General features: G+C 38.1%; 1 protein-coding gene across 2 annotated transcripts; it reads left to right on the forward strand.

Moving 5' to 3' along the window:
* The first annotated feature begins 13,495 nt into the window (after nt 1-13,495).
* Nucleotides 13,496-22,480, forward strand: LOC110667897 (DEAD-box ATP-dependent RNA helicase 46). 2 transcript variants are annotated; one of them, XM_058137310.1, is made up of 10 exons: nt 13,496-13,690; nt 14,379-14,721; nt 16,578-16,730; nt 17,487-17,555; nt 18,090-18,359; nt 18,880-19,230; nt 19,387-19,664; nt 20,439-20,828; nt 21,400-21,586; nt 21,710-22,480. In XM_058137310.1, exons 2-10 carry the CDS (start codon nt 14,404-14,406, stop codon nt 22,076-22,078), a joined length of 2,385 nt encoding a protein of 794 aa, XP_057993293.1. In that variant the 5' UTR covers nt 13,496-13,690; nt 14,379-14,403; the 3' UTR covers nt 22,079-22,480. The 2 variants fall into 2 exon arrangements, with proteins under 2 accessions (XP_057993293.1, XP_021684566.2); XM_021828874.2 differs by having other exon boundaries at nt 21,400-22,480.
* The last annotated feature ends 67 nt before the right edge of the window (nt 22,481-22,547 follow it).

The following is a 22,547-nucleotide window of genomic DNA, read 5'->3' on the forward strand; positions in this document are numbered from 1 at the left end:
GCATGAACAGTAACCGTAATTTGGGTATAACTTGAGCTACAAAACTCCAATTGGAGTGATTCAAAAAGGAGAATAAACTTAAGGCAATAAGAAACATTTTCTATGAAGGAAGTTTTGCCAAATTCCAACAGTAAAATGACAATGGAACAGTGCAACCGAGACACCAAAAATTGAAAATTGACAATTTTGCCTAAAAGACTTAAGTGTTGAGAAAATGACCAAAACCAACAAGTTTGGTGACCAAAATGTGGTATGTGGGTGAAGTTGGAATTCCCATACCTATTAAGCCTTAGAAAGTCAACAATTTGACTTGAATAGTGTAGTGAATAGTAACCCGAAACACAAAAATTTCGAGAACGTCGAATTTAGCACGTTAGAGCTAGGTAAAAGTGAAGTTAAATTTATTTTTAGATTTATGCTAAGTTATAGTACTGAAACACTGTGAAACTGTGTGTTTCAGCTGAAAAAGACTTAGAAGCTCTGAGAGACTGAGTCAAGGCCTAGAGGTGACTTATGTCAGGTTTGTGCACAATAAACCTTATTTGAGCCTTTTGTCATTAATAAATTGATTTACTGTGATTTATGAAAATTTTAAGTTAATTATGAATTGTGTTGCCATCTTGTGAATGAAATTATGACTTTGGAAATTTATTGGATTTCTCACGAATCATTTGAATAAAATGTTTGAAATTGATTTTTGATTCACACTTAGCATGACAGTGCCTTATTATTCCTCTTACATTTATGGGGTGAGATCTATTATTTTCCTCCCTCTCTGGTTTACCAGTTGAGGTTGTAGATCGGATGAGTACTCATTAGCTAGCTAGCCACCTCCCTCATTGATTTCGATTAGTGGGGTTGTAGATTGCTTTGTCGTGGTGTACAACGCGGCATTGATAAGAAATTTTGTGTCATGGCTTAAGTTGTGTATGAATTGGTAACACTGTGTTCTTAAATTATTTGACTAAATTGTGTTATTATGAGCGTTGATAATTTGTAAAATGTGATTGAGAAATATTTAAATTATGTTTTGGGCAATGAATGATTTATGTATTGTATTTTAAATTTTTATTGTGCACCACTGAGTATTTTTATATTCAGTGATAGCTTGTTTTGCTGTTGCAGATAAGAGCAAGGAGAAGGCAGCAGAGTGAGCTGCTACTGATATTGAGGACTACACTGAAATTTTTGTACGGATATTGTTTTATACCCTTGTAGTTATTTTGATGTAAATATTACTATGTTTTATGTATCAATGTAAAGTTGAGTAGTTGTATAATAAATTGTAATAATATTATTTTTGAAACTTCTTTTTGTAAATTAAGGTTTGTATTTGTGAATTTCACACTTTATGCACTACGAATGAAGTTATGAATTATTTTGAGATGATAAACCTTGATTGGATTGTGGAATTATTTTGAAATGGATTGAATTGAGTTGATTTGAGATTATTTGAAGGTTGAGAGTTGTGGAAAATTTATTGGAAGTGTTTTTCAAAGGTTTTTGAAGAACTGATTTCTCAAAATATAGACGGAACTCTGTCAAAATTTTTATAAAATTTGCGGAAAAATTAAAAAGGTCAAAAAATTTTACTAGTATTTAAACTTTGAATAAATGATTTTAATTCCTACCAAAATGCTCACCACTTCCAAAATGTAAGAAAATTGTTCTAAAATCCCTTGTAGGGTACTTAATGAGTTATCGGTAGATGAAGTTCGATAGTTCATTAGGTATTCTACGGGATCATGTTATGCCTTACAGAGGGGTAAGGTGTGATATGTTTTAGTGGTATCAGAGCATGATTTTCCAATAAATTTTGACTATGTGTATGAATATTTCTTTGATAAGTACAACTGCTCAAGTGTCTTTAATTAATACATATGACATATTTACATCATGAATATGCACTAACGGAGGTCAACCTCCTTGTGTTTGATCTCAGGAAGTTGAAATTTTGGGAAAACGGAATGGAAGAAGGAGATCATTTCGTGGAACAATCTGTTGAGGCTGAGATTCAAAGGGAAGCCCCAGTACTCCAGAACGTGAGTGGGTCAGCCACTCCAGCTCCTACTCCAAAGACCGCAGCTTTCTCGCTCACTTGCACAAAGAGATGGTTGCGTTTTTCCAAAGAAATGGCGGAAATGTGCTACCCCAAGCTCGGATGCAAGTACCAGAGCACAACCACAAATTTCTCACTGCAATATGAAAAGTTGATGAAATTTGGGGCCACCGAGTTCAAGGGCACTGTGGATCCACTGGAGGCGGAACAGTGGTTCAAAAGAATGGAATGGGTTTTCAGGAAGCTGCAGTGTACTGAAGAATTAAAATTTGAATATTTAGTATCTCTTCTGCAAGGGGATGCATATGAATGGTTGAAGACCATCCCCCACAGCCTGGTTGAGCCACCTGTGCTGATATGGACAGACTTCCTGAGGGAATTCAGGCAGAAATGGGTTCCTGATGCGTATGTAGATATAAAATTGTAAGAATTCTTGAGTTTGAAATAAGGGGACAGAACCATAGCAGAATATGAGAGAGACTTCTCTCGACTGAGCCACTACGCTGGAAGTTTAGTCTCCACCCCCAGAGATAGATGTAAGATGTTTGAGTCTGGGTTAAGGCCGAATCTGAGGATGCAAGTTGTGGGTTTCCGCCATCAGAATTTCTCTGAGTTGATCTCACAGGCCTTGGAACTGGAAAGGATAGAATCAAAAGGGGCAGTGAAGAAGGGTACACAAGAGAAAGAGAAGAGTGAAAAGACTACTGGACAAGCACCTGAGAGTGGTTCAGGGAAGAGGAAACAGTCTGGAGGATCTAACTCTCGTAGATTTGGCAGAGGCAGATTCTCTGGCCAAAGACCACCCCGGTCTGGTCAGTCGACCCAACAAGCCTCTCGAGGATCTTTATCAGTCCGGCAGTGTGAAACTTATGGTAGAACACATGGTGGGGTGTGTTTCAAGGCCACCGGTGCATGTTTTAACTGTGGAGGGAGCGGACATTTCGCTAAGGATTGTACTAGTCTGCGCCGGTCTGCACCTTCTGCTACATCTGAGGGATCAGCCCAAGTCTCTGCACCTAGAGGGTCACAGTCAGCTGGTAGAGGTAGAGGCAGAGGTAGGGGTCCTGGTAACACTCATGGAAGTCAAAGCACTATTAACCAGCCAATATCCAGTGGCGCACCAGTCAGAGTGTATACCATGCGTCAGAGGGAGGAAGCTGAAACATCAGACGTAGTAGTTGGTATTTTCTCCATCATTAACCAAGATGTACATGTGTTATTTGATCCTGGCTCCACACATTCGTATGTTAGTGCTAGTGTGATGTGTTTTACTGCTATTCAGTGTGTACCAATGGACTATGATGTGCTAGTAACTAGTCCATTAGGCCAAGAGGTCAGGGTAAATAGACTATATAGGGACTATCCTTTGGTGATCCAAGGACACACTTTTCTGTCTGATTTGATTGAAATGCCCTTCAAAGATTATGATATTATCTTGGGCATGGATTGGTTAGCCAAGCATCACGCTATGATTGACTGTAGACTGAAGACAGTCACTTTTGGTCTTCCTTTGTACGGTGATGTGGTAATACATGGGGAGAGGTATTTACCGCTATCAAACATCATTTCGGCTGCACTAGCCAAAAGGATGATCAGAAAGGGGTATGAAGCATACTTGGCACATGTGATAGACACCTAAGTGGGGAGCCTAGCACTAAGGGACATCCCTACTGTATGTGACTTTCCGGATGTGTTTTCTGATGAATTGCCAGGATTACCTCCAGAAAGAGAGGTGCAGTTTGAAATTGATGTTATGCCTGGTGTGGACCCAATCTCTATAACGCCATACAGAATGGCACCAGCAGAACTAAAAGAATTGAAAGTACAGTTGCAAGAGTTGCTTGACAAGGGCTTTATCCGCCCTAATGTCTCACCTTGGGGAGCGCCAATGCTGTGTGTTAAGAAGAAGGATGGCACTCTCCGCTTGTGTATTGATTATCGACAGTTGAATAAGGTGACAATAAAAAATAGATACCCATTGCCCTGTATTGATGACTTGTTTGATCAGTTGAGGGGTGCAGCTGTGTTCTCCAAAATTGATCTGAGATCAGGTTATTATCAGCTGAAAGTACAAGAGCAGAGTATTTCTGAAACTGCTTTTAGAACCCGCTATGGCCATTATGAGTTTTTGGTTATGCCATTCGGGTTAACTAATGCTTCGGCTACTTTTATGGATCTGATGAACACTATCTTCAGACCATATCTCGACCAGTTTGTTGTGGTATTTATAGATGATATATTGGTCTATTCGAGGAATGTAGAAGAGCATGATAGACATTTGTGCATTGTACTGCAGACTTTGAGGGAGAAACAGCTATATGCCAAATTGTCGAAGTGTGAATTTTGGCTAAAGGAAATATCTTTCTTGGGGCATGTAGTATCAGAAGAGGGCATTAAGGTAGATCCAAGTAAGATTGAAGCTGTCCTTAATTGGAGGCCACCCAGAAATGTCACAGAGATTCGCAGTTTTCTGGGTTAGTTGGATACTACCGTCGATTTGTGAAGGGATTTTCCATGTTGGCATCTCCATTGACTAAGCTACTCCGAAAAGATGTAAAATTTCAGTGGACGGATAAATGCCAACAGAGTTTTGATGAATTAAAAAGATGTTTGACTGAAGCTCCAGTCCTGACTTTACCTACACCGGGTAAAGAATACACCATTTATAGTGATGCTTCTCACAATGGGTTAGGCTGTGTATTGATGCAAGATCGAAATGTCATTGCCTATGCATCACGCCAGCTAAAACCGCATGAGAGAAACTATCCAACACATGATTTGGAGCTTGCAGCTATAGTGTTTGCTCTTAAGATCTGGAGACACTTTTTGTATGGGGAGAAATGCTACATCTACACAGATCATAAGAGTTTGAAGTATTTGGGCACTCAGAAGGAGTTGAATTTGAGACAGAGGAGATGGTTAGAGTTGATAAAAGACTATGATTGTCTGATAGACTATCAGCCAGGGAAAGCTAATGTTGTGGCTGACGCCTTAAGTCGCAAGACTATGGCAAGTCTACGGGTTACTCCTTTGTCTTTGGTGCATGAGTTAAGATCATTACATGCCAGCTTAGAGGTTAATGACGATGGACAGACAGCAGTTGCATGGCATGTACAGCCAGTGTTGATTGATCAGATTAGAATGGCTGCTCAAAATGATCAGAAATATCAGAAGCTGTTGGAAGAAGTCCAGCAGGGCAAGAAACCAGAATTCTCAATCAGAGATGATGGTCTACTGCTACATCAAGGCATAATGTGTGTTCCTAATGATGTTGAATTGAGGTGGATCATTTTGAAGGAAGCACATGAGTTCCTTTTGCCATGCACCCTGGTGGTACAAAAATGTATAGAGGGCTAAAGGAGCATTATTGGTGGATGGGTATGAAAAGAGATGTGGCGGAGTTTGTTTCTAAATGCCTAACTTGTCAACAAGTGAAGGCAGAGCATCAAGTACCCACTGGGTTGTTACATCCACTATCAGTGCCAGAATGGAAATGGGAGAGAATAACTATGGATTTTGTGATGGGACTTCCGAGGACACAGAAGAGTCATGATACAGTACGGGTCATTGTTGACAGACTAACTAAGTCTGCTCATTTTCTGCCAGTCCGAATGGACTACAGTTTAGACAGATTGGCCAGGTTGTACATCGATGAGATTGTGAGACTGCATGGGGTGCTAGTATCCATCGTATCAGACGGAGATCCTAGGTTCACTTCTAGATTCTAGGGTAGTCTTCAGAGAGCCCTAGGAACTAGATTGAACTTCAGTACGACATTCCACCCACAGACAGATGGCCAGTCTGAGAGGGTAATTCAGATCTTGGAGGATATGCTACGGGCTTGTGTGATTGAGTTTGAGAGCAGTTGGGATACACACTTGCCTTCAATTGAGTTTGCTTACAACAACAGCTACCAATCAAGCATTGGGATGACTCCATATGAAGCTTTGTATGGCAGAAAATGTAGAACCCCGTTGTGTTGGGATGACGTGGGTGAAAGAAAGATGATTAGACCCGAAATTATTTAGCAAACTGAGGAGAAGATTAGAGTAATCAGAGATCGACTTAAGACTGCATCAGACCGTCAGAAGTCCTACATTGATCTGAAGAGAAGGGATATTGAGTATGCAGTAGGTGAGAAAGTTTTCCTCAAAGTTTCTCCTTGGAAGAGAATTATGAGATTCGGCAAAAAGGGGAAATTGAGTCCTCGTTTCATTGGGCCATATGAGGTTCTGGAAAGAGTGGGTCCTTTGGCATATCGATTGGCACTACCTCCAGAGTTGGAGAAGATACATAACGTCTTCCATGTGTCTATGTTGAGGAGATATCGATCAGACCCATCTCATGTACTACTAGTAGAAGAAATTGAAGTGAATCCAAACCTCATATATGAGGAAGAACCCATAGAGATTCTGGCTTATGAGGTGAAGCAGCTACAGAACAAGCAGATACCATTGGTAAAAGTGCTATGGAACCATCATTTAGGCCAAGAGGCTACTTGTGAACGAGAGGAGGACATGAGGAGACAACACCCACAGCTGTTCCAAGATTAATACCAGGTAAAATTTCGAGACGAAATTTATTTAAGGGGAGGAGAATTGTAACACCCCTGTTTGTATAGCCTGGTATATTTCACTGTTCCGGTGACCGTTGTCGGTCCGGACAATTAAGAGGATTAGAACCACACTTAAGATAACTAAACAAGCCATAAACACAAATAATTAGTAAATGCCAATTAGTTAAGTATGAATAAGAAAAACAGAACATAAGAAGTTAAACGAGCCGAGAGTCACAGCGATGGGTGACTTTCTTGGGAACTACTGCAAAGTCGTTTTAAACTCAAATTTCGAACCGTAAAATGTGACGCCGCGGTCCTTAGGACCCTTATGAACACAGTGGAAAAGAGAAAATCACAAAAAAGAGCTATTAAGCTAGTTAAATAATTAGGTCAGAGAGCCGAAAGAAATATGGAATTAATTGCAAACCGAAAAGAACCGGCGAGGGGCAATTTGGTCAATTAACCCCGAGAGCTGACACTGACCTAACTGTCAAATAAAATTGGAGAAAAGAAAATTTCAGAATCGAGAATTAAATTAAAGAACTAATAGAAAAAAATAAATAGAAAAAAAAAGGAAAATGGAAAAGTCAAAAGGTGATGACATCATGCATGACTTCATGCATGATGCCATAAAAACAATACTTAATATATTTATTTAATTAGGATTTTTGGGTCTTCCATAAGGATAAAACAAAACAAAAGAAAAGAAAAATAAAAATCAAAGTCTTCTTCCACCAAGCTTGCCACCCTCACACACACTCTCTCTCCCTCACCATTGCAAACTCCATTAAAGCTTGTCTTCAAGCTTTGAAACCCTCACTAAACCTAAACTTCTCCCATACTTGCTTCACAAAAACTTATTCTAGTCACTTGGGAAGGAGCTTTACAACAAAAAGAAAAAGAAAGGAAGAAGTTTTGAAGAAAAAGAAATTCTACATAAAAGGTTAGTAATCAAATTTGATAATTTGAGTTTGATTCTTACATTTCTAACTTATTGAGCTTGTAAATAAACTTAAAATGGAAAGAAAATTTATTGAGGGATTATATAGAATTTTGGACAGCTAGGGTTTGGTTGGACAAAGCATAAATTTGTTTGAGCTAAACATGTTAGGAAGCTTAATTGAGTTAAGGGAGCATGTTTATAAGTGTTTAATTAGCTAAATGCAACAAATGACATGAATTAGGGTTTTGAACATTAGGATTTAGAGACCAAAAATGTGAAGAAGTGCTAAATAATGTCTTTGACATAGTTTAAGGAAATAAATGGCCATTTGTGACCTAATTAAGTGTGTTAGAAGTGTTTGAATCAAAGCCAAATTTGGATTGGGTATGCACCATGACCAAAAGTCAACTTTGAGGGACTAAAAATGAAATTTTACAAGTCCAATTGGTATGGGACCAATTGGGACTGAAAATATGCACTAAATGACACATTTTTCATTTAGGAAGCATGCCCAAAAAGTGACCAAAACCTAGTGAACAAATTGACCAAAGTTGAAAAATCGCAGTCTGCCTCTGTATAACTGACCAAATGAACAGTGTTTGTTCATTTGGCTATAACTTGAGCTAGGCAGGTCTAAATGACCTGAAATTTTAGCAGTGATTAGATGAGATATAGACCTAAAACTTTCATGAAGAATATCAACCCAAATTTTTCCATTAACCCAATCAAATTATTGAGCAAAGTTGGATCACTGAATCTACAGACTGCAGATTTACCATATGAACAGTAAAGTTTCAATGGCTATAACTCTCTCTAGAAAACTCCGATTTAGGTGATTCTTGAACCGATGGAAACCTAAGGCATAGTAGAACATTTCATATGAAGAAAGTTAGATCAAATTATGGACTTAAATTCATCAAATTATTGAACGAATTTGGATTAATAAATCTGCCAGAATAAAAATCAGCAGCATGAACAGTAATCGTAATTTGGGTATAACTTGAGCTAAAAAACTCCAATTAGAGTGATTCAAAAAGGAGAATAAACTTAAGAAAATAAGGAACATTTTCTATGAAGGAAGTTTTGCTAAATTCCAACAGTAAAATGACCAATGAAACAGTGCAACCGAGACACCAAAAACTGAAAATTAACAATTTTGCCTAAAAGACTTAAGTGTTGAGAAAATGACCAAAACCAACAAGTTTGGTGACCAAAATGTGGTATGTGGGTGAAGTTAGAATTCTCATACCTATTAAGCCTTAGCATGACAGTGCCTTATTATTCCTCCTCCATTTATGTGTTGCCATCTTGTGAATGAAATTATAACTTTGGAAATTTATTGGATTTCTCACAAATCATTTGAATAAAGTGTTTGAAATTGATTTTTGATTCATACTTAGCATGACAGTGCCTTATTATTCCTCCTCCATTTATGGGGTGAGATCGATTATTTTCCTCCCTCTCTGGTTTACCAGTTGAGGTTGTAGATTGGATGAGTACTCATTAGCTAGCTAGCCACCTCCTTCATTGATTTCGATTAGTGGGGTTATAGATTGCTTTGTCGTGGTGTACAACGCGCCATTGATCGAAAAATTTGTATCATGGCTTAAGTTGTATATGAATTGGCAACACTGTGTTCTTAGATTATTTGACTAAATTGTATTATTATAAGCTTTGATAATTTGTGAAATGTGATTGAGAAATATTTAAATTGTGTTTTGGGCAATGAATGATTTATGTATTGTATTTCAAATTTTTATTGTGCACCACTGAGTATTTTTATACTCAGCGATAGCTTGTTTTGCTGTCGCAGATAAGAGCAAGGAGAAGGTAGCAGAGTGAGCTGCTACTGATATTAAGGATTACACTGAAATTTTTGTACGGGTATTGTTTTATACCCTTGTAGTTATTTTGATGTAAATATTGCTATGTTTTATGTATCAATGTAAAGTTGAGCAGTTGTATAATAAATTGTAATAATATTATTTTTGAAACTTCTTTTTGTAAATTAAGGTTTGTATTTGTGAATTTCACACTTTATGCACTGTGAATGAAGTTATGAATTATTTTGAGATGATAAACCTTGATTGGATTGTGGAATTATTTTGAAGTGGATTGAATTGAGTTGATTTGAGATTATTTGAAGGTTGGGAGTTGTGAAAAATTTATTGGAAGTTTTTTTCACAAGTTTTTGAAGAACTGTTTTCTCAAAATATAGACGGAATTCTGTCAAAATTTTTATAAAATTTGCGAAAAAATTAAAAAGGTCAAAAATTTTTACTAGTATTTAAACTTTGAATAAATGATTTTAATTCCTACCAAAATGCTCACCACTTTTAAAATGTAAGAAAATTGTTCTAAAATCCATTGTAGGATACTTAATGAGTTATCGGTAGGTGAAGTTTGGTAGTTCATTAGGTATTCTACGGGATCATGTTATGCCTTACAGAGGGGTAAGGTGTGGCACATTTACAGAGGTTCCTTAACGTTCTTTAGGAGAGGTTGGGGTGAACAAGTCATGAGTTTGGTTGCTTCACAAAGATGTTTAGTCTAAAGGGGGGGGGGGGTCAGGAATGATGCATCCCACAACAATTCTGCAGGGAGGTCTTGGGTGTTATATATATGGATTTGCAAACCTCTTCTTGTGAGCTAACTTTTGAGGCAAAATCAGACGGGTTCATATCATTTGGTATTAAAATCTCACTCTGCATGGGTCGGTAGATTATGCATAAAGGTTTATTGACATTCTTCAGGAGAGGGGTGAACAAGTCATGACCTTGGTTGCTTCACGAGGATGTTCAGTTTAAAAGAGTTAGGCGTGATGCATCCCACATTAGTTTTACAGGAAGGTCTTGGATTTTATATATATGGGTTTGCAAACCTCCTCTTATTAGCTAGCTTTTGAGGTAGAGTTAGACGGGTTCATATCATTTAGTCCCCCCCTCCCCTGAGTCCTTTCGAATCTTTAAATTCATGTTCTGTGCTAGTTCGGTTAATTTTGCAGAGTGTCCTTAGAGCGTGTGATTTGAGATTTATTTTGACGAGAGGACAGCTGTTAAGCATGCTTTTCAAGTAACATCTCTTTGATATGATGACCCACCATTTATTATCTCCTCGAAAATGTGAAAAGGGGTTTTAGTAGTATGTTTTGGTGGCTGGAAATTCAGAAAAAAAAAAAAAACATTTGTTGCCCCAGTATTCTCTATAAATACCCTTCTCATATGTTGTTTGTCATTTTTGCTTTTCACCTTCTCCATTCTTGAACTCTGATCTATCTCTTAGCATTTGTCGGTGAGTCTTCAAAGCTTTCCAAGCCTCTCGATTTACAGGTAACTTGCCATTTCATCTTTTTCTATCAATTTTCTTTTTAAAAAATGAGTGATTTAAGTGATAATCGAGGCTCCAATGCCACTCCCCTATCACTAGTGGTGGTTTACAGTGGCAACTTTAGCACCCGATTGCTATTTTTTGAGTCTAGCAGCTAAAATAATGAGGAAGTCTTCTCAAAGATCACTCCTAGCCCATCCACCGCAGAGGTTACTGAGATGGCTATTGAGACTCCTGGTGCTCTGAACACAGAGGCAAGGATTGCTACACCGAGCATTGCCTCTGGTGTAATTGAGACTATGTTTTGTTTAGATGGTTGGGGGCCTCTGGTGTAATTGAGACTATGTCTTGTTTAGATGGTTGGGGGCTCTTCCAGATTAGCAAGACTTATGGGATTGATAAAGAAAGATTTCGAATATCGCTAGCCGAATGGAATGGGAGGTAGACAACACTTTCCTTTGCCCTGTTAGGGTTGCAATTTATAAGAAGCCTTTGAAATCGAGCTTAAGGCTTTGGCTCGACCAGCTTGACATCAAGATTCTCCAATACTACCTGCTTTCTACTCCTCAGATGCACTGAAACTCGTGGAGATTGCTTTCGGCATTCCAACCATTATGCTAAATAAAAAGATTACATGCTTTTGCTTGGATATTCGCAGTATTCTTCTAGCTAAACACGAGGGAAACTGAAGAGTATTGACACTTCCATGCTCAGAAGGGGATGGATTTGTTTGCCAATCTTCCCTCATCCTTGAAAAAGTGGAAGGATAAGTTTTTCCTTGTCGAAGATACTGTGGACAAGCATTAGGTTAGCATCCAAGCCAGCTGAAACTGTTTTGCTGACAAAAGGGCTGGAAAAATGAGGCTTGATGCCGAGAAGAAAGCTGTAATAAAGGAGGTGAAGGCCCTTGTTCGACAAGATAAGATTTCGATTGGTGCACTGATCGAGGCTGAGGCTAAGTGGTGGGATGCCATGTATGTGACTAGGGACCCCGTGGTGGCTGAACATTATAATAATATGCTGATAGAGGGTAATCACTTGGAACTTTTTTTATCATTTTTACTTATTGAGATTCTTTTTGTTTGTGTAGAAATGTCAAGTCGAGCCAAGAATGTGTCAAGATAATGATACTACCGGCTCAAAACCAAGTCAAATGGTCAGTACTCGATCAAAAAATCTAATGTGACAGTCAAGGAGTCAGCGTTTGGCTAGAAGGTTAAAACAAAACAAGGCTTCGACTACTCGGACTAAGCAAAATAAGGCTTGGTAACCCAGACCGAGCAAATGAATGCTAGACTAGTAAGACCAAACAAACATAAATGAGATATGAAAATAAGTGTGGATGCTAACCCGATGGACTGAACATCAACCTTACTAAGCTTCAACAATAATAATTAACGATAAGAGTGGATTCGTAATTTGGAATCTCATAATATTAGCCGAGTATCTTAGATTCTCAGAATATTAACCTAGCATCTTAGATTCTTGTAGATAGCTACAACAGCTCTTTAGCCTTTAGTCTATAAATATGAAAATCAGGCATTAATTAGGTATACTTACTCTACTAAATTGACTACTAAAGCTTTATACTGTTCAATTTTCTACTCTCAACAAAATCTCTAACTTGAGTATCAGAATGGGTGGCTAATAGGTCACCGACCTCATAATTTTCTCTGTTCATAGGCTGATTTGGCATTCTAACTGGTCTTTGGAGACTCATAGCAACATCAATAACTATGAATGTAGAGAGTTTAGTAATATAATATAGAGAGTTACTTGAGGTTTTGTCATTGATATGATATTTATAGAACGAGCTTAAACGACCGTTGTAGGTGGTTGCTGAGCATCTACTGAGGTGTGAGATACTCAGCATTATTCAATTATGTGATCTCAAGATTTTCGATAGAAATATCTCATGTTAGGCATGTGATCTTTATACACTTATCATCTGATCTATAATTAAGAACTATTTTGAACAATCTAATAAATTAATGCCGAATTTAGCATCCAAATCACCATTTAACTGATCGACCACAACATCCCCTTCTTTGATTGGGCCATTTGACCCTTTGACCAAGTCAAACATGCTTTCTAACCTTTTGACTAGATGGCCTAGCCATTTGACTTGGTTATTTGAGTGCCATATCATTATTTCTCCCTTTAATCTCCAAATTTTTTGATTTAAATCATTAATTATGTTGTAACATTGATCGCTCGGCCGAGCAATTTTGGGAAAACATGTAGCAATCATTAACATTTAAGATAACAGAGGGGATAACTACTATCTTAATCGGTTTAAATGCTATTTCACTTTGATAGGTTAATCGACGTCACAACTTTTTTAAATTTCTCATTTAATGTATCTCATTTCATTCTTATAAAAGCCCCTTGTCACTATTGTTTTTAATTTTTCGCTTTCTTTTCTTCTTTATTTTTACTTTCATTTAATACAAAATTAGTAATAAATAAACATATTTAATAAACTTTAACAAGCGCAATATTATATTAATCAGAAATATTTAAAGAAAAAAAAAACCAGCAAACCGGAGACGGTTCGACCAGCCACCAGTCGGCAACTCAGTTATAAATATCCCATCCTTCGGCGCTCGTTTTCTTTCTACGCTTCTCTGCCCTCCGGAATAAAGCCTATTTTTCTCTCTGCGAGGGATAGAGAGTCACACAGAGAGAGAGAGAGAGAGAGAGAGAGAGAGAGAGGAGTGAAGTTCTATTATTACGTTGAAAGGACCAACGCATTTCTTGCTTCGATTCCTTCTCTCCTCCTCCATCGAAACCATATCGTCTGGTACGATCTCTCTATTTCTCTCTTCCTTTATCATTAATTTTCAGATCTGAATCCATTTCATCCTTCCCTGCTCTTCACGATAGCTGAGCCAAGTCTAGGGTTTATATCGTCTGTTTGGTTGCTTGTAGAACTGTAGGAAAATAGGAGAAACTTTGTTTGCATGTTTTAATTTTGTTCTCTGTAAGATCTGGCGGACTACGAATTCCTTTGTTCGTTCACAATTTGGTGCGATTTATAGCTTATTGTTTTTCATTATACGGTGATTGTATGGTTTTTATGAATTTAGGTCTGTTTCTTACTGATGGATTCGTTTAGGTTTTGCTTGTTATTGGCATTCGTTTTTGTTGCGTGATCTGTTTCTCTCTCTCTCTCCCCCCGCCGCCCCCGCCCCCTTCTTGTACTTTGTATTGATGCTAAGTAAACTTTTCTAGTTTTTTCCCTCATTCTGTTTTTGCTTGTCTACCAGATGAATTTGAAGCAAGTGCTTTTTCGATGTTGTAACTTGATTCAGTGTCTTGTGTACGATCATGTTTACCTTCTTATCGCCTTGAATAACTGTAGTTTGTTTGGCTTTATGTTGGATTGTCTTATACGTTGAATTACTATTTCAGTCTACTGGTTGTGTTTACTTCAAATTGTTATCTGCCTATTCTGTTTCTGTTTGTAGCTAATCATTTTCTTGTTGCAGGGTTGTGTTGGTGGGTTCCTGTGCAATGGCTGCTACCGCAACTGCTTCCTCAGCTGGTCCACGATATGCACCAGAGGACCCTACTCTCCCCAAACCTTGGAGAGGTTTAGTTGATGGCAAAACTGGGTACCTTTATTTTTGGAATCCTGAGACTAATGTCACTCAGTATGAGAGGCCTACTGTCTCAGCTCATCCATCAAAGTCTTCTTCAGTGCCCATAAGTTCATCAGTTCAAGTTCAGCAATCTTCTCGCTATGGATATGGCCCTGTTAAAGAAGATGATAGGTATGGCAGAGGCAATAATGCTGGATCAAAATTTGATGCTGGAGCAAAGAGTGGCCAGGCATGTGTTCTTTTTCATTTTGTCTTTAGACCTATTACTTGACCTTTGTGTGATACTATGATAAGATGCTTTTGGTTTTAGATCCAAATAATGGCTAACTGTATATTTATAACCTCTAGCCTATTAGAACTTTGAAAGAAGTTCATGTTTCTATATAAAATCTAACCAATCTGCTATCTTCACCATTTTAATGTTTTTTCCTTTAGTTTTCTTGGTGAGCATCAAATCTGTTTGTTACAAAGGTATCCTGTACTCCCTTTAGTCCATGCTGTTAGTAGTTACAAGGCAACAGAATCTAACATTAGCTTTTATAATATTGATAAATTGACAGTTCAAGCATTTCAGTATTTATTTTGTTCGGTAATATGTTAATGTTTGAGCATTCTTATCTTTAAGCCATGGAAAAATAGTAAGCTCCAGAAGTGCATGTTAAGTTATGCTTTGTTTGTGGTGTGGGGCATAGTTGTTGGTGCTCCTAAGGCCCAAGGCTCAATAAGCATTGGATCTAGCGCATCTATCATGATCAATTGGGCAACTCAACTAGTCACTAAGGCTCCATTTGTTTCACGGAAAATATTTTTCTGAAAAACATTTTTCGTATTTTCTGGTGTTTGGGGGCACTCAGAAAAATTGGTTAACGGAAAACACTTTCCTGGTCAAAGGAAAACTGTCATTTTTAAGAAAACTGACTTCCATTTTTTAAAAGAGGAAGTCATTTTTTATTTTCTAAACTTTAAAAATCTTATTAAAATGTAAACATACTTATGCATATATAAATAAATAAATAATTATCATTAATTTAACATTACAATCAAATAACGAAAAATATGTTCATGGAAAAATATTTTTTTCATATACAAGTCATTTTTCGTAAAACAAACGGAGCCTAAGGTGCACACCTTTTTCCAGGCACAAGAGTTTTGATGTGTGCCTCTTATTGTGTGTTGGCTGCCATTATTATTATTATTTTTTGTTTACTTGATGTTATTTATTTCATTTTACTGATATATGATTGAGCATTTGTGTGTGGTTTCTGGTCTCACAACCAATTAGATTGAAAGCAACAAAAAAAGGAATAAAGACGAGATTGTATAAATGTTGTGACTTTTTCAATTGGAAATAACATCATATAAAAATGTGAATTTTACCAAAAAAGAAAGAAAAGAAGACGATGATGCTCCAAATGTTGCTTCCATAGTCCATTGTATAGAGTTCCTCCACGCGTCTCTCCCTCTGCCTTTTGATTCTTCATCCTTATCTATTCATTAATTAGGTTAGGGCCTTTTGTTTTTTGCGTTGCCTTTTTTCCAGTGTCCTCTCTCTCTCTTTCTCTTCCTCTCTCATCCTCTATTTTATTCGTTCACCTATTTATTCTTCATTTTCCCCCCTTACTCTTCCAACTGAATTCTAAGAGACCTATAATATTGTTGTACCTCACTTATAAGGAGATGAGTACCAATATTCTTCTTGTCTTGAATGTTTATTTTAATATTTTTTTTCTTCCTCAATATCTTTTAGTTCTTTTGCCTTGTTATAGAATATGCATTCTAGTAATTCTATCATTAATAATTCTGTAAGGGATCCTGCATTGAACTCATTCATGTTAAATCCAAAAGCGATTTGTGACTGTAGATTAATTGTTTTATGTAGTAGTTGTCATTTAAATGTATGCAGTTGATTTTGGATTTTCTTGCAAATGTTTTTCCTTTTGAGCTTCACCTCTCAAAAGCATGTGCCTGTGCCGTCTTCCTTACTTGTAGGCTCCAGGACCCTTTAGTTCTTTTGGCACCTTCACCTATAATAATTATGCTGTGCGGTACATGGGCTGATGTTATGTGCTCTTGGTTTTTCATCAGGTTGCAAGAGGTGGAGCAGTTCAATCTCAAAATGTTCCAGGTGGAACAAGGAATGGACCTTCTGGATCTTCTGCTAGAGGACATGGTTCTTCAGCTGGAGGGAGCATTCTTTCTGCAGAGGCTTATCGTCGTCGGCATGAAATTACTGTTACTGTGAGCTTATAGAACTTTTTGCAGGACTTTCATATTGGTGCTTCTTACTCATTTCACGTGTCGCTTACATTTAGCTGTTTTGCTTGTGCATATATGGGGCATGAATTATGACCACTTATTCAATTAATCTTTAGAATTAAAGAATTCACTAAAAGGGAAACAGTGCAATCTAAACATAAAATAATTAAATTCCTTTGCGGCTGTAGACCAGTAATAACCAAGAAAATCTACATCATCAGATTTTTCTGCTAGAAACTCTTTAACTATTCCAAAAATTAATGTTTCCTAGCCAAGCCAAATGTCTAGTATGAACATGGGATCTGTGCTTTTTAGTAATATCTTTGCTTTTTTGGCACTTTTCTTGTATCAAAGCTTATAAAATCTGAACTGTTAGTTCTACCAGATGTTTTGCATGAGTAATTCGTCCATAGTTCTTATATTCTATTTTATATAATAATATACAGCCAAAATCAGGGTGGGTCCTTTTATAAGCTTAAATCTCCCTTTCCCAGAAATCTCTCTAGTTTCCACGTTATTCCAACCTGTTTTTGTTTTATTAGGGCCTAACAATTTGTCTATTCAGTGCAGCTATGATTAGATATAACTATGTCTAGCAAGTTAGTGGCAATTTGTTTAGATTTGTATTTGTATTTTTGCTTATTGTTTTTGGCAATTTGTCTCCTTTCTCATTTTGTTTTCTAGTGCACTTGTTTAACTCTTTACATGGATGCTAATTTTTTTAAACCTTGATGTTAGGGAGATGAAGTGCCTCCGCCTCTTACATCATTTGAAGATACCGGTTTTCCTTCTGAGATTCTGAGAGAGGTATGGACTTCCATTTTCTTTATTTTTAATGTCTGCACGCAATTCTTCCAGGCCTGGTTTCTTGTAAGTCAGCAAAGCTATAAGTGTTTTTGGTGCAAAGTTCTGTATTGCTGAAGGTCCAATGTTGAGTTTCAGATTCGTTAATACTTTTGCCATCTGTACTTTTTGTCGCAGGTGCGATATTTGCTCCTGGGAGGAGCTAATGTCGTACGCTGTGGTGCCCTCTCTTTGGGGGCCTTGCATATAATTTGGTGCGCCCTTATTTGGTCAACCATTTTTGTGAAGAGCTTTCCGAAACACCCAAGTTCGTGGCTGGGACTGCTGTTGGTGATGGTTTAGTCTGCCACTCGGTCCAGACGGAAGAAGAGGCCTCCTCATGCTCCAGCTTGCATCAGCAAGCATTTGCCGACTGCATATGGGGGATGATGCTTCTTCTGCCATTGCCACTGCTCTATAAGCCTAAAAGAAAACCAACCAGAAATCTTGAAGCCAGTATTTTGGCTTATGGGAGTTGCTGGCTTTTTGCTTTTCCAGGTACACAATGCAGGGTTCTCTGCCCCAACTCCAATTCAGGCACAATCATGGCCAATTGCTTTACAGAGCAGAGATATAGTTGCCATTGCTAAGACAGGTTCGGGTAAGACTTTAGGTTACTTGATTCCTGGGTTTATGCATCTCAGGCGCTGCCGTAATGATGCACAACTGGGTCCAACTGTGCTGGTATTGTCACCAACAAGAGAGTTGGCAACACAAATACAGGATGAAGCTGTGAAGTTTGGAAAGTCATCAAGAATTTCTTGCACGGTATGCCACTCAAGGCTAATTTTTGTTTTAATTTTTGGGTGCATTGTGATTTTCAATATTTATATCATGATTGTCTTCCTTGGATTCTCATTTTATGTCAGTTGATGTTTGCATACACAGACAAACGCATGGCCGAAAAAAAGATAGATTAATGTTACTTGGACAAAGTTTTTTTTGATGTGTATTGTCATCTTTGCCAAAGTGCAGTTTTGATCACGCATTACAACCCGATGCTTTCATTTATCTATTTGCTTTTTTGTCTCTTGGTGAGTTAGTATTTTACTCAATAGCATTTGCTTTGGATGAGCTTTCAATGAAAGATTACATTACTCCTTCTTTTGGAGAAAATTACAGAACCCTGAAGCAATTCCAGTGTGTGAGGAAATTCATCATATAGGAATTTATAGCACCCATGCGTTTTCAGTCATTCTTTAATTGAGAACACCTTGATTTAATGCTTTAGATGTTTATGCCTCTCATAATGTTATTGATGTTGGTGTGATTTGTTATTTTGTTGAAGTGCTTGTATGGAGGAGCACCAAAGGGTCCCCAGTTGAAAGAACTAGACAGAGGTGCAGATATTGTGGTTGCCACTCCTGGCCGCTTGAATGACATTCTTGAGATGAGGAGAATTAGCCTCAGCCAAGTTTCTTACCTTGTACTAGATGAAGCCGATCGCATGTTGGACATGGGTTTTGAACCCCAGATAAGAAAGATTGTAAAAGAGGTGCCTGCTCGTCGCCAGACTCTCATGTACACTGCAACTTGGCCAAAGGAAGTTCGGAAAATTGCAGCAGATCTACTGGTCAATCCTGTTCAAGTTAATATTGGCAACGTGGATGAGCTTGTGGCTAACAAATCAATCACACAGGTCTGAACTATACCATTGGCAATCTATTCTTGATGTAGTTTAAACCAAGTGAACATCTCTGCCATACTAGAAATGCTTTTCTGCCTACCTGGCAGCAAGCATTGATAGTTAAATATTTTAATTTATTGATATTTCATATCTGCTGCTGTCTTGCAGTATATTGAAGTGTTGGCACCCATGGAGAAACACAGAAGGTTGGAACAGATATTACGGTCTCAAGAACCTGGATCAAAGATTATTATTTTTTGTTCAACAAAAAAGATGTGTGATCAACTTGCACGCAATCTTACCCGCCAGTTTGGAGCTGCTGCTATCCATGGAGACAAATCTCAGGGTGAGAGGGATTATGTTCTGAATCAGTTTCGCACGGGGAGGTCTCCAGTGCTAGTAGCCACTGATGTTGCTGCTCGAGGACTGGACATTAAAGACATCAGGTTGGTTGCTGTGTTATTGTCATTTTTCTGTATTTTGGCTCGGTAGTTGGCATTGTTAGGATTGATTAATCACTCTACACTGTTTAATCGTTAGGATAATTGGCTTGGTGGACAATGATGGACCAAATTTGTTATTGTGGTTTTCAGTGTCTTCGTTATAATTGAATTTTTGGTAACTATGTTATACTCTTTAATAACTATATCAAATGTCTTTCTAAAGCACAGCAACAACAAAGCCTTAGTCCCAAACTAATTGAGATTTGCTATATGAATCCTTTTTTCACAAGTTAGCTCTGTTTGGGACCAATTCCCATCAATATTAAAAAATTATAGATCTTTTGAGTCTTCTGTCCACAATATTTTAGGTCTCTGTCTAGATAAAATGATTTTCTGCAAACATTATTGGAAAGAAGTGCAAGTTATAAATGGATCTTTGCTCGATAGAATTATAAAGTTAAGCAGCAAGTTATAACTGGATCTTTGTTTGTTTTGTTTGGAGAAAATAATTTACTGGAAGGGGTGGGGATGTAAATGAGATGATGCATCTTCATTTGTGTTGATAGGCTGCGAGAATTAATGGAGTTTCTTGATTCATGCTGAAGAACATTTGCAATTCCCCCCTTTTTTTTAATATTTATTCTACTCTTTCATTCTGATATCTTGGGGCTGTGTTTTTTTTAATGTGTTAGTGCTGTTCCTCATTTACTTTTCTTATTCCCTCTGTGGGGCAATAAAAAGAAGTCATGGAAATAATCAGTGGTTGATTTATGACAGGGTGGTCATCAATTATGATTTCCCTACTGGAGTGGAGGATTATGTTCATAGAATTGGGAGGACTGGGAGGGCTGGTGCTACTGGAGTTGCTTACACATTCTTTGGTGACCAGGATTCTAAGTATGCTTCAGATCTCATCAAAGTCTTGGAAGGGGCAAACCAGCGGGTCCCTTCAGAAATTCGTGATATGGCTTCTCGTGGTGGTGGAATGGGCAGGCCTAGGCGTTGGGGTTCTGGTCCTAGTGGACGTGATGGGGGCCGTGGTGGACGAAGTGACTTTGGTTACGGGGGAAGGGAAGGGGGAAGAGGTAGTTGGGGATTGTCTAGTTCCTCTTCCAGCAGGCCAGAAAAAGGAGGTGGCCGTGGATATGATTATGAATCACGAGACAGGTGCATGGCTATTTTTATTACGTTCTGAGTTTTCTGATTGTGATTTGGATTGCCTCTTGAAAGAAAAGTGACTTTACAACTATGCAAAGAAATCGAAGAATGTTTTGAGCCTCTCTTTCTCTATCTGTTTTGAACCTCTCTCTCTGTCTCTCTTTTCTTGTTCTTTTTTGGAGGGGGATGGGGTTGAAAGGGTTTAGCTGGTGGAGCTTATTATTCCACTGCCATTTCTTGTGTTTAATTGATTTATGGAGTAGCACCACTATTTACCTTTTCATGAGAACAATTTATCCTGTTTTGCCCCCTAAATTATTCTACTGTATTTAATCTTTAAAGTCTATGTATTGTATGGCTTTTAATCTGAATTTTTATTTTTCTTGATATCATCAGAATATTTCCATTCCTTACCTTGTTGAAGTTGTATCTGTGAAAATGGAATTGTAATCTATGCTATTGCTGCTGTTCTTTTTATTTTGAATATGTGAACATGGGTTTGAACCTAGAAGCTCTCTATTATCGCGATGGTTAAATGTTTATTTCACTGTTGGAAATGGCTTCTGCTGTGTATGGACAGGTATGAACGAGGATACAGTGATAGCTATGATAGAGGCCGTAGTCGCAGTCGAAGCCCTGATAGGGGATCAAGTTGGGTTGACCGCAGTAAGAGTTGGAATCGTGATCGCAGTCAGAGTCGAAGCCCTGACAGGGTTCCACTCACACGTGAACGGTCTCCAGTCCGCAGTTTTCACCAGGCAATGATGGAAACCTCACCAGCTCAAAACCAACGAGAGAGGTCAAGATCCCCTTATGGTGGTGGCAGCAATTCTCACAAGGTATCTACTCGTGAACATTCTCCAGTCCGCAGTTTTCACCAGGCAATTATAGAAAGAGCTCGAGCAACCTCACCAGTACAAAACCAGCGGGAGAGGTCAAGATCCCCATATGGTGGCGGCAACAATTCTCACAAGGTGTCCACTCGTGAGTGGTCTCCAGGCCGCAGTTTTCACCAGGCTATGATGGAAAGAGGTCGGGCAATGACGGAAAAAGGCCGGTCGTCGTCATTTGGTGCTCAGCAGGATCAAGGAAGATCTCCTGGAAGTAGACACGAGGGGAGAGGATATAATAATGTGTCTCAATCTCGTTTCGGGGAGGAAGAAGAGGAAGGCATGATTCCTGCTGATGAAGATGGCATGATACCACCAGATGATGAAGGAATGTATCGAGGGGCAGATGGAAACTCCCATCGTTCATAGATCATACCTTATTGATGGTTTGACATGTCTCAGGTGCCATCTTCATTTTTGTTTTTTTTTTTGTTTTGGGGAAGTATGGTTAAGTGTTAACAGGGGAATGGAGGTGTTGAGTAGTAACTAGTTGATTTTTGGTGATACTCCTCTTAGTTTGAAGGGGTAAAAGAACCTAGGGAGGTGCATCCTTTTGTCACTAATTCCGTTTGTTTTTGGGGAAAAATATGGAAGTGTATGTATCACAAGGATGAAATGTGGTATAAAGATGATGGATGCTTATATTATGATAATGTTTGTCGTGTTACCTTTTTTCACTTGGCATGTGGATATAGAAATCCTCTATGCGTTGTGGAATTGTTAATATAATTCATTTTTTAATGAGATATCAGAAGTAACTCCATTAGACTCTGGGTTTATGGTTTTCAATTTCATTTCTTTTTGGTTCCAACGAGTAGACGACTGAATTATGGAAGTA

This window comes from Hevea brasiliensis, chromosome 15, assembly GCF_030052815.1.
Source record: "Hevea brasiliensis isolate MT/VB/25A 57/8 chromosome 15, ASM3005281v1, whole genome shotgun sequence".
Classification (NCBI taxonomy): domain Eukaryota; kingdom Viridiplantae; phylum Streptophyta; class Magnoliopsida; order Malpighiales; family Euphorbiaceae; genus Hevea; species Hevea brasiliensis.